Here is a 12146-nt window from a genome sequence, read left to right as displayed (position 1 = left end):
TATCAGCCATGCAGGGACATCCAATGGCCTCTTATCAGCAGGTGACTGCTCAGAGGGAGGAGTGGGTGTGGAAGAGATAAGGAAAACTGCCCACTGAACAGAAAACAGCTGCCATACAGGTGGCAAATAGAATACAGACAGTTTGCTTGGCAGTCCAGGACAGATGGGGAAAAGTGGGGCAGGTGAGGCTGTCTTCAGCCCCACGTTAGAAGGAGGAAGGGCTCACACTGTCTCCCTCCCTTCCATCCCCCTTCCTCGAAGCCCTGTGTCACTCACACAGACAGGGCAGGAAGGTGAGGGATAATTGTAGGACTGCCTGCCCTAGTGATGCAGGTACACCCTGGGATCACCATATCCTCCTGGCACAGGGGGGGCAGCCCCTGGCCATCTCCCCAAACATTAACTATTCTGGACACTCCCACGGTGACCAGTGGGTGGTGTAAAGTTTAAATGGGTCAAAGGGGCTTTCCCCACCTCAAATGTTTCCTTCTCCTTTTCAGACCTGGAGAGTAGAGCTGCTCCTCTGCAGGCAGCTGTAACAACTGTGAGGTGAGATGGGGCACGGACAGCCCCAGGAGCAGAGGGCTGCCTTCCCCAAGCAAGGACATGCTGCTGTAGGTTCGGTTACATCCCAACCACAGGTGCACACATGCCCCAGCTGCTGAACAGCTTTTTCTGCTTACAGAGAAGGCACCTGGAAAGCCAGAGAAGCTGCCAGCACTGTGCAGGCAGTGTAAAGGTAAAGGCCCTTTAAATATCAAACTAACGCTGAGCAGGGAATCTGAAAGAGGCAGTGCAGACCTAAATGCTGCAAGAGCTGCTGCACACTGCCTCAGGGCAGGAGGGAGAGGGACTCACCCAGCCAAGCAGCCATGGATGCAGCAAAGCAGCCGCAGCCCCCCTGACTGACACAGGCCTGTGCAGAGCACAGACCCCTTTCTGTTGTTTTCACCCAGCAGCAACAACACTTTGGGCTCAGTCCCACTCTTACCCCCATTACTCTCCTAGCCAGCTCCCTCCTCTCCTCCCCCTCACTGCCTGAATGCATCTGAAATGAAGCCCCAGGTGCTCCCATCTCAGAACTAGCCTTATCTCTATGAGCAGTAAAGACTGATAATGCTTGGCTCTGTAACTGCAGCCTTCAGCTAAATTATCCTCAGCATGGACAAAAGTTTTAGAAAGGATTTGGCAGCTCAGTTAGCAGCTATCACAGAGTCCAGGCAGATGAAGTCCTCAGACCTGACAAACCCAGGAAAAGCTCTCAAGAGGCACATCACCGGCCCCAGGGAGATCCCTGCAGAGCCAGAGCTCCTCGTCCAGGAAATGGACTCTGGTGCTTTTCATACACTGTGGCCACCTTACTCCCTTTTAATCATGAGTGAAACAATATACTCTTTCCTAGTTATGTTCTTGGGAGCCACCTCTGTATGTTTCGCATTTCCAGATCTAATTGAATCCATAGCAAACTTCAGAATGAGCAATTTCACCCAAACTCCTAAAATTCTGAAAAATGTGACCTCCTAAAACTGTATTTTCCAATTGACAAATCCTATTTTTGCCTAACTCTCGGCAGCACCACCTACATAAAAGATAGAACTGCTCCCAGTTTAACTTGTCAAAGAATTACAGGGTTTTCTGCTTTTATTTTTTGGCAAGACTTTAAAACTAAAGGACTGGAGAAAAGGAAATATCAAAAAAGTCTTCTTGCAGGCAAATATGAATATTATAATGTCCCAGTTCATTGAACAAAATAAACTTCAACATTTCTACTTTTTAGGGGTTTTACCATAATGCTTTCCATTAAAACAACAACCAAGTGGACATTCAAAGAGTATTTTGCACTAAAATTGTTTTTCAATGGTATTGTGCAACCATTGCTTACCTAGTAGTGAGGAAAAATCTCTGTTTGGTTTCTCTCCATTCCCTGCCATTACAAAACTCTTTAATCCTGAACCAATCTTGCCTTCCATGGGAACATGTAGAAATTCCAACCCCACCACTCACCACCTGCACTCAGGTGAGTTTACTGGGGACTCTTTCTGCACCCCTGCAGCCACAGCAAACTGGGAACAGCAGCAAGCAAACTGGAAACAACTGGGACCATCAATACCCCAGACCAAAGGTGGGAAAATGTTCTTTTTTTCCTCACCTGGATTAAGATTTGATCTTAACAAATCTTAACAAAGCAAAACCCCTCTAACAGCAGCGTGTTTGTTAAAGAACCAAGGCTGCATAGCTTGTTACTGCAGATCTTCCTGGGTAGATCAGCTTCCCCCTACCCATACAAATTCTTCCTCTGTACAGTTCTGCAATGCAGTCATGGTGACATGTTCTCATCACATCACCCTCCCCAGCCCTAAAAGAAATTCTACCACAGTTCTGAGCTGATTTCACCAGGAGATACAGCATGGGATGTTAGAAACAAAATATCCGTGCCATAAAAACAGCACTGAAAATTTTAGTAACTAGGCAAATTAAGCTAAAATATCTATATCTCTTGATGCTATGGCTCTTTGCTTCCTCTGCAGATCAGTGTTTCCAAATTACCCAGGTTAAACATTGACTTGGAGAACACCAATTATGGTCTGATCTTTGAAGCTTTAACTCATTTCTAGTTGGGATTAAAAAGAGCAAACAAAATTCTCAGTTACAATGCTGCTTATAGCAAAGAGACAGAAAGGGAAAACATTTAGCCTCAATGCCCTGGAAAAGCACAACCAAAAGTATCCACAAAGGGTTAAGCTAAAAGACCAAGCAGCTGAGTTCTCTGGAAAAAAAAAAAAAAATGAAATCAAATGGACAGTAAAGCATATTTCCTCTGCACTAACAGAATTACAGAAATTATCATAAGAGCATGTGTCTGGGGACAAAGTAAATGATGCTCTGAGAGACAGGCTAACAGGATAAACAAGCTCAGTGCCAAGAACTGAATCCAGTCTGGTGCTCTTTCTCCCACTGCTGCCTCTTACCACAGCACCAAACAGGGTCATTGCTTGTCCTTCCCTAAGGGCAGGCAGTGAAGCACCTATAGCTGCAGCTCCTGTCCCACAGGGCTTCCTTCCCAGCAGTTCTAAAAATGGGGGTAGAATCCCATATTGTTGTCTCCCCCCTTCTTCCTTTGCCACAGATGGTGCAACAGCCACTGCATGAGCCCTGCATCACTGGGCCACTTCAGCTGGGAAGGGCAGTGCAAAAGGTGACCTGTAAGTTAACAAGGAAGCTGATGGGCACCTGGGAAATGCCTCACTTTGCAAAGAATGATTTTATGGCTGAACCTCAGACAGCTCCTCCTTCTTTCTAGTGTCCTTTCCCATGAGCAATAAGGTCTTGTGGGATCAAGTTGGGATCCTGTGCTCGTATTCCTCTTCTCAAATTTCACCTTTTCAATCTACAAAATAGGAATGGCCCAAAGTTATTCTCAAGGGTTTGGTCAAGTTTGATTTCCGTTCAAAGCCCCCAGATTCTTGCCAGATCCCAGCTGCTGTTTACCACTCTGGGCTCAGATCCTACCAATTGTACAGGCCTTTAATTACTCCTTGGGAATAGCACATCCTTTTTACATGGTCAAGCACCCAGTACATGCTCTTGCGAGATGAGACACAAGCTGGAAAAAACGTCACCAGCCTAATTGGAAATCAGGTCCCATGATCTCAGTTCACTGCTAAATCAGGCATCCCTAACGTCGATATTCATTTCAGAACAATTCAATTACAAGATTTATATTAATTAAACTTCCCCTAGCAGACTGGCATGATCTTCTGATAGATAAGGATCCTGTATAGCAGCTGGCTGGAAAACTCCTCCGTGCTGTCAGATTACCAAGCTCATTTATGCACCATTTTAAGGACTCTCGCTCACTATCTGTGCCAGAAGACTGCTCTTTGCCTACAATAACATCTGTTTTTCCTGCACTTGATTTGCCATTCCCAATGCTCTGACAACCTGGGTAGCTTGAAAGGGGGCAGCACAGCAAAGCTAATGGGAGCTCAGTGCACAGAGCTGTGCTCAGGGTCCTGCCGGCTGCTGCTCGCAGGCATTTCATGCATCGGGGGAGCCGAGCCCTCCCTGCTGCCTGTGCTCCTGGAGTCCTGGCAGTGAAGCTCATCCTCAACCTCTGTCCACAGGCAGGAATTCACAACACCATGGAGGGCCTGAACACTCTCCTTCTAACTGCTGCTGTTTGCTTTCTCTGTCAAGGTGAGTGATCCTTAATCTGTTATTCTTTGATGGTGAAGGGAGGGTGGAAAAGGGGAGCAGGAGATGGTTTTGGTGCAAATTATTTTTAAGAAGTGCAGAAGTGCTCTCCAGCCTAAGGGGCAAATGTACAGAATTGTGGTACAGCTCTTTCTGTTACATAGCTTGTTGTTCAGTGGTGGGGGGGTTGGGGGGGGGGGGGGGCTGGAGGTGTTTAAGTTTATCCTTGCAAAGTAGTTAAGTAGCCCTGATTAAAAATGCCAAACAGGACACATAAAGCCATTTTAACATGAAGGAAAAGCATCTCACACATAAAGGTGTGGTTTCACATATTGCAGAGAAGACAAGAAAGTGACAACATTAAAGAGCTTTAAGTATGTGCTGCAAACAGCACATGTCTCTGCAGACATGGAAAGCACAAAATAGTTAAACAAAAAAACCCCACATGAATGCACTTCTCTAGAAAGAGGGGATGCTAGATTTAATTAGAGTGCTAGTACCATGTAAAAAGGCTGTCAGTTTGGGATTGACTATAATAGTTGTTAAGATCTAGATTTAAAATTATTTACCTAAAAGATTGGGGGGTATTTATTCCAGGAAATCTCAGTCTAAGAGATAGAAGATATCAAGAAGTAATTTGGGCAATACTGGCAGTTAAAAAGTGTTCATTTTTTAGATAGCAAGTTGGCTTGAATGATTTCACTAATCTGAAAACAAAATTGTACTCCAAGTGAGCAAGGGAAGGCACAAGGGGTTAAAATCAACCAAGCAAAACCAAAAGCAAACAAAAGACCTTTTAGCTGAATAGTTTCACATGAGGGGAACCCTTGTCTTAGGGAGAGGTGAGGTCTCACAGATTCAAAAGTAACACCTGCTTTGTGTAGTCTGTCACCTGCAGATAATTCTGCCTCCCCTCTTTCTCTACTAAAAAAACAATGGGCAGAAAATAAGCATGTCCTTGCAAATATTCATATTTCATATATATATATATATATCCATATTTCTGTTTCAAAGGGACTGTAGAATATGTTCAACAGACTTCAGTTTGTGCCTTTGCCAAATTTGCATAGTGACATTAATGACAAAACAATTTTTCTGGTGTTTCAGTTGGAATTCATGACTGTGTTGTTGAGAAGAGAGTTTAGGAGATAGCCCTCTAAAAATAAAAGGCCATTGCCTTCTAATAGTGTCAGGATGGTTATTGCCTAGCTTGATAGTAAAATCGCAGTGTAAAATACAGGTTCTCACACCTCATCCTGAAACAGGTCAAGTACCTTGTTGTTTAAGAATTTCAGTTTGAGGCTTTTTTGTTGGCCACAGGGTAGGATGAACTGCATTTATGAGTGGCAAAAGGACAACAGGAATCTATTATAAATAAAAACTACTTAGAATAATAAAGGGGTAATTAGCATATTTCTTTGAGTGTGCTGAAAGGTCTTTGAATGTAACAGTTAATCAAATTTTAATCCATTTTAAAATATATTTTAAGAAGCAGGCTGTTATCCTCACTGTAATCACACGCTCATGACTCAGACTAGAAACCAAACTTCTTATTTCTTACTGCAAGGCTTCTTACCCCTTACCAGAGGCCTGGTCTGTTGGGCTACACTTTCCCTTTCCTCTGCTCCACAGCCCGTGGCTTTGCCAGGTCTGGGGGACTGGGCTGCGAGGGCAAAGGGTATTTGCATCCCCAATTCCTCAGTGATTCCCCCAAAGCGCTTAACACATTTGCAGACGTGTTAGAAAACCTTTGTGGTAGCATTACCTTTCACCGCTCTCCTTCTCGCAGCCCAAGCGAATGCCCCCGTGGCACAGAGCTGCCCGCCCGGGAGGGCTGGGGCTGTGCCCAGCGCCCAGGGGCGCTGAGCGCTCAGGGCAGGACCGGGACAGCCCTGTCCCGCACGGGGCTGGCCCCGAGCTCACCCCGTGCCCCCCGCAGGCTGCGCCGGCTCCGAGGCCGAGCACCGGCTCTACGCGGCCCTCTTCGAGAGCTACAACCAGTTCGTGCGCCCCGTCAGGAACGTCTCAGACCCCGTCATCATCCAGTTCGAGGTGTCCATGTCGCAGCTGGTGAAGGTGGTGAGTATCGCCCCGCCGGGCAACGCGGCAGGGCCGGCGCTTCTCCCGACACACCTCTCTTTTCCAGGACGAAGTCAACCAGATAATGGAAACCAACTTGTGGCTGAAGCACGTAAGTAGCGCTCAGTGACAGCCCAGAGGACACCAGCTCACTGCCCCTCCGACGCGGGAGTGCTCCCAGCTCCGCCGGGCCGAACCGGGGCCACGAGAGCCGCCGGCCCAGCGAGGCGTCTGCGGGCTCCGGCAGCACCGGGCTCGCGGGCTCGGCGCCAGGCTCGGGTCCCTTGGGGCACAGACGCATCCCGGGACAGCAGCCCTGCTCAGGATGCCGGGAGAGCATCCTTAGGCAGGATCTCTGCAGGGCAGCCCTGCTCAGGATGCCGGGAGAGCATCTTTAGGCAGGATCTCTGGACAGCAGCCCTGGTCAGGATGCCGGGAGAGCATCCTTAGGCAGGATCTCTGGACAGCAGCCCTGCTCAGGATGCCGGGAGAGCATCCTTAGGCAGGATCTCTGCAGGGCAGCCCTGCTCGGGATGCCGGGAGAGCAGACCCGGCTGCCCCGCTCCGCGCCGGCGGCGCCGCCCGAGCCCTTCCCGGGGTGCTGCTGCCGCCCAGTGGCCGCGGCACCGCCCGGCAGGCGGGGACAGAACGGGACGGGACGGCAGGAGAGCAAGGCTGCTCCACTTGCTGCGGTCGCTAAATACAGGATTTTTGCTCGGGAGATTCCAAGCCGCTGCCTTGGCGGACATCAACGCAAAGGAAGCACCTCGGCTCAGAGGTCGCGCAGAGCGCCACTTGGTGCTGGTTAGCTCCCTTACACTGACAACAAACGAAAAATGTGTACTTCATGTTAAAAAGGCTTTTTAAAAATGCAGTTACTCACTGTTGCAGTCAGCTTAGTAACCAACTTAGTTCCCACCTTCAGCTTGATACTCAAGTTCGTTATAATGGGGTTTAACAAGCGCTAGTGACAAAGGCTGTTACCTGAGCCATAACATGCTGGAGCTCTCTCTGACCCAAGGTCCCTCAACTGATGCTCACAACTTGTGCCACCAGCCTCCAGGAACTTGTTTTCACCGTCCCATAGATACCTGGTTTTTTGAGATCAACGTTATTATTGCAATCCTACACTTTCTGAAGAGAGACTGTCTTCCTTCTTTCAGCTTGTTCCAGCTACTGAGTAGGCATTCCTGGGACAGCCACATATATTTAAGTCATATATGTATGTAACATCTAGATATCTAGGCCCCCCTAGAATCTGCGTATGAACAAACACCACACATAAGTGTTTGTTAAAGAAACATCTAAACACTGTAGCATCCAAAATAAATCAACCCAGGAAGTGATATGACAGCATTTGGTTCAGATCTAGTCCACTGAATTTCAGTTTCTTCACAAACCTAACATGGACTCATTTCTACCATAATTAGATCTGGAATGATTACAAGCTTCGGTGGAATCCAGCAGACTATGGAGGTGCTGAATTCATCCGAGTTCCATCTGGCCAGATCTGGAAGCCAGATATTGTTTTATATAACAAGTAAGGCTCTTGCATATTTAACTTTGTAATTCAGGGAGAGAGGGGTGATGTTACCAACTCTAAAAGAAATCAGCAGCAAGTTCAAAGAATGCACTGAAAAGCTGCTTTTCAACACACCTGTGTCCTGCATCCCCCCCAGTGCTGTTCTCACCTTCATGCCAGGTATGTTGGCATCCCTGGGCAGGAGCCAGCTCTAACCTGGAGCTGCAAGTGAGCAGGCCAAAGTGCATTTGGCTTTTTGCCTTCACAAGCCCCTGCAAGTCACAACTTTAACTGAAAGGAATGCAAATTCTAGCTTTTTAGCAGTCAAATTCACAATTTGGCACCTTTGACAAATAAAAGCCACAGATAAAGTTTACTTTAGATGTCAATTTCTGAGACTGTAAAGAGCCAAACCATAACTAAATGGATCTGTAAGAATGCAATTCTCATAGAAACAGACTCAGCTACACAGATCCAAAACTCAGGTCTGTGGATCAACAGCGATGCCACTCCTTTCCTAACTGGGGCCTTAAAACTTCAAATTACCCTTTAATTTTACTTTTTCATATACTCACCTGGATCATGTAAGTTAGCAAAGTGGGACTTAAAATAACCTCTTACCAAATACACTCCTTATGCACACCCTAATCCCTCCTTCCATAGTTACTACCTGCACTGTCCATGGAAGAGGTGGAAATACCAGTAATATTCTTATCACCCCTTGAGTTCTGATGTGCTTGATCAATCTAGAATAGAATAGAATGAAAAAATTCAGTTGGAAGGGCCCTACAAGACTCATCTAGTCAGACTGTCATTTGCAATCTGTTATTTGCCATTTTGAATATTGATTGCACCAAGCCATGCTATTAATAAGGGAGAATATTTGCTTTCAACTCCTCCCTGGTGAGTTTATAAAGCTGTTTGTTTCAGTTTAACCACGCGAATTTATGGTGGTCACTGAGCAGTCTTGCATGAGCAATTCAGCTCCAAGTAAACAAGTAATGGCTGACTTCCCCAAAAGAGATTAAAGAGTTCATGTATCTGATCTGAATGTATGAAACTATCTGGAGTAGATAATTCTAATTTTTGCTATTTTTACTTGCTTTACAGTGCAGTTGGGGATTTCCAGGTTGATGACAAGACAAAGGCCCTTTTAAAATACACGGGTGATGTGACCTGGATACCTCCAGCTATATTTAAAAGTTCATGTAAAATAGATGTAACCTACTTCCCATTTGATTATCAGAACTGCACCATGAAGTTTGGTTCCTGGTCTTATGACAAAGCCAAAATTGACTTAGTTCTAATTGGCTCGACAATGAACCTGAAAGATTACTGGGAGAGTGGAGAATGGGCTATAATTAAAGCTCCTGGGTATAAACATGACATCAAATACAACTGCTGCGAAGAGATATATCCAGACATCACGTATTCTCTTTACATCAGGCGTTTACCTTTGTTTTACACTATCAATATGATTATTCCCTGTCTGCTGATTTCATTTCTGACTGTATTAGTTTTCTACTTGCCCTCAGACTGTGGTGAGAAGGTGACACTCTGCATATCAGTGCTTCTCTCTTTAACAGTGTTCCTTCTTGTTATCACAGAAACCATACCTTCTACTTCCCTGGTAATTCCCCTTATTGGGGAGTACCTCCTTTTCACCATGATATTTGTAACTCTATCGATTGTCATCACAGTATTTGTACTAAATGTGCACTACAGAACACCCAAGACGCACACAATGCCCGTGTGGGTGAGAACCATTTTCTTGAACTTACTTCCCCGGATCATGTTCATGACAAGGCCTGCCAGTGATGAAGAGAATAATCAGAAGCCAAAACCATTATTCACTTCTGAGTTTTCAAACTTAAATTGCATCAACGGCTCTGAAACCAAATGCTGCAAAGATGGCTTTGCTTGTCAAGATATGGCATGCAGATGCTGTCAGTATCAGCGCACCAAGTTCTCGGATTTCAGTGGCAATCTCACTCGAAGTTCAAGCTCTGAGTCTGTAGATCCTATGCTTTCATTTTCAGTTCTGTCACCAGAAATGAGAGATGCTATTGAAAGTGTGAAATACATTGCAGAAAATATGAAAATGCAGAACGAAGCAAAAGAGGTAAGAACATATTTTACTGTTACTCAAACTGCAGATACCTTTTGCCATTAGTGTTTGGTAAGAAAAAGATCTCAAACAAACAGACAAAAAATATAAAAGAAACCATTATTTTTTTACAATAAATTACACAAGCTCTATTACAAATATGTGCAATTTTGAACTTACATAATTGAGAACAGCTCTGCTGCACAGTGATCTCTTTATTGACAATATATATACTGAGTGAGCACATTAAAGGGAACATACCAAAGCACCCATCCCATGAGAGTTGAAGGTAGGATTTTCCAAGTTATAATCTTAATAGTGGAATTTACTGACCCGATGGCCTTTAGAAAGTTACATTTTCCCTCCCACAGCTTACCATCAACAACAGAAATGTTAGAGTGAATGTCCCTCACAGGGATGATGGAGCTCATTCTGGTGCTGCTGCAGAGTAAAGTGCTGTAGCTAAATGAGGCAACTACTGCAAGCCAGGGACTGGCATCTTTCATAAAGCTGCATCTTAATACAATAAAGGAGAAAAAATATGAAAAGGTTTTTTTCTACCATATTCCTCAAACATACTATAAGCAGTAGCCCCACCATCACAGTTTTTAAATCCCCAAACTACAGCACTTCATTCTAACTTCACTTTGTTTATACTTATATCAGAACTCTATTTAGGTTTAGATTTAGCTGGTACAGAAAATACAGGGTTGCTTTGGGGTTTTAAGTTTCCCTTAACAAACAAGTTCTAAGCCAAAAAGAACAAATTTCAAAACCAACAAACTCATTTCTTATCATTCTTGAAGAAAAACAAAAGAATTGAATTGTAATCTCAATAGTAACTAAAAATGATCATCGAGTTACTATTCATATATAACATACATAATAGTTGATTGTCACTCTTGCTATAAAATTCACTATAAGAAGAGAAAATTAGAAAAATCAGGTGTTTTTTGAAACTTGGTTCCCTCTTTACATGAAAGCTACAGAGATGCATTTCACATCATGCATGAAAATGGTCAAATTTCAGTTCTACATAACAAAGTACTAGATAATTATATGCCAATGAATCTTTGCTTTTTACATTCTACCTAAAGGCCAGTAGGAGCAGTCTGTTTCAGTAACGTTTTCTGGACAAACCTGTTCATCTAAGAATGTAAAGCTTAACACTTTCATTTTTGGAATAGAGAAGTTGTGTCTCCTCAAGTCCAGTGTCTTGGTGAACAACCTTTTGGATTTGAAGCAGCAGCTTTTGGCTTTGCTCCAAAGAGCATATTCAAATAAGGCTTCTTCAAGCTGAATTCATTTGTCAGTGAAAACAGATGTGTAAGCTGTGCATTCATAAGGATATCTACATACAGAAAAAACTGGGCTTCTTCTATGAAATAGTATTACTGCTAATGCAACTTATTCACCTAATAAACATGCCAACTTGCTATTCTTTTTTTTCTTTTCAGATTCAGGATGATTGGAAATATGTTGCCATGGTAATCGATCGTATTTTTCTATGGGTTTTCATCCTGGTATGTATTCTAGGAACAGCAGGATTGTTTTTACAACCTCTGATGGCTGGAGATGAAATGTAAAAATTAAATAAAACGTTGTGAAATCAAATAAAGCTGCCAATCAACTCTGCATCCCTCTCCCAGCACCTCATGTCTCTTCCATGTAGTAGAACAAGGATCTCTCTTGGCTTCAACTTCACTTGACCACGGCAGCCTTGTTCAAAATGCAGAAAAAGGAATTATTTGGTACCTTTATGACAGCTAATCTCAAAGTAATACAAGCTAGGCTTTACAGCTACTTCCTGCAATAACTGGAGAAGATGGAGGCAGTATGTTAAACTTTATAGGAGTGATTTAAGAAGGGGTTCATAAAGAAATGGAAAATTACATGAGTATTGGGAAAGTCGTGATGAGTTGAATGCTTTGGGCTATTAGGTTTGTTTTGTAGTCCAGTCCCAAGCTTCCTCAGAGCACGCCAGGATCTTCTGGAAGGAGTTCACAGGGAGTTCCATGAGTACCCTCACAAGGACAGAAGGGTGGGAAGCACAAGTACCAAACAGCTGGAGTGCAGACATTGCCACCTGCTGTACAAACCGACCCACACAGGGGCAAGAAAGGACTGAGGAAGGGTTTAGAACAAAAGGAGAACAAATAGGTAAATCATAGATGATGGTAATAAAGCAGCCATAAAGTAAACTCTGTGTATCCCCAGACCAGACTGCAATGTATGTGAAGGCTG

The 12146-nt window shown here is 44.3% G+C and overlaps 1 protein-coding gene across 2 annotated transcripts; it reads left to right on the top strand.

The window, feature by feature from the left end:
- Window positions 1-3568: 3568 nt before the first annotated feature.
- On the top strand, window positions 3569-11537 carry CHRNA3 (cholinergic receptor nicotinic alpha 3 subunit). 2 transcript variants are annotated; one of them, XM_059857892.1, is made up of 6 exons: window positions 3571-4197; window positions 6134-6273; window positions 6341-6385; window positions 7704-7813; window positions 8906-9917; window positions 11360-11537. In XM_059857892.1, exons 1-6 carry the CDS (start codon window positions 4041-4043, stop codon window positions 11486-11488), a joined length of 1593 nt encoding a protein of 530 aa, XP_059713875.1. In that variant the 5' UTR covers window positions 3571-4040; the 3' UTR covers window positions 11489-11537. The 2 variants fall into 2 exon arrangements, with proteins under 2 accessions (XP_059713876.1, XP_059713875.1); XM_059857893.1 differs by lacking the exon at window positions 6341-6385 and having other exon boundaries at window positions 3569-4197.
- The last annotated feature ends 609 nt before the right edge of the window (window positions 11538-12146 follow it).

Source organism: Haemorhous mexicanus, chromosome 13 (assembly GCF_027477595.1).
Source record: "Haemorhous mexicanus isolate bHaeMex1 chromosome 13, bHaeMex1.pri, whole genome shotgun sequence".
Classification (NCBI taxonomy): Eukaryota; Metazoa; Chordata; class Aves; order Passeriformes; family Fringillidae; genus Haemorhous; species Haemorhous mexicanus.
The sequence above is the reverse complement of the archived record's forward strand: the minus strand, read 5'-3'. Positions and strand labels throughout refer to the sequence as shown.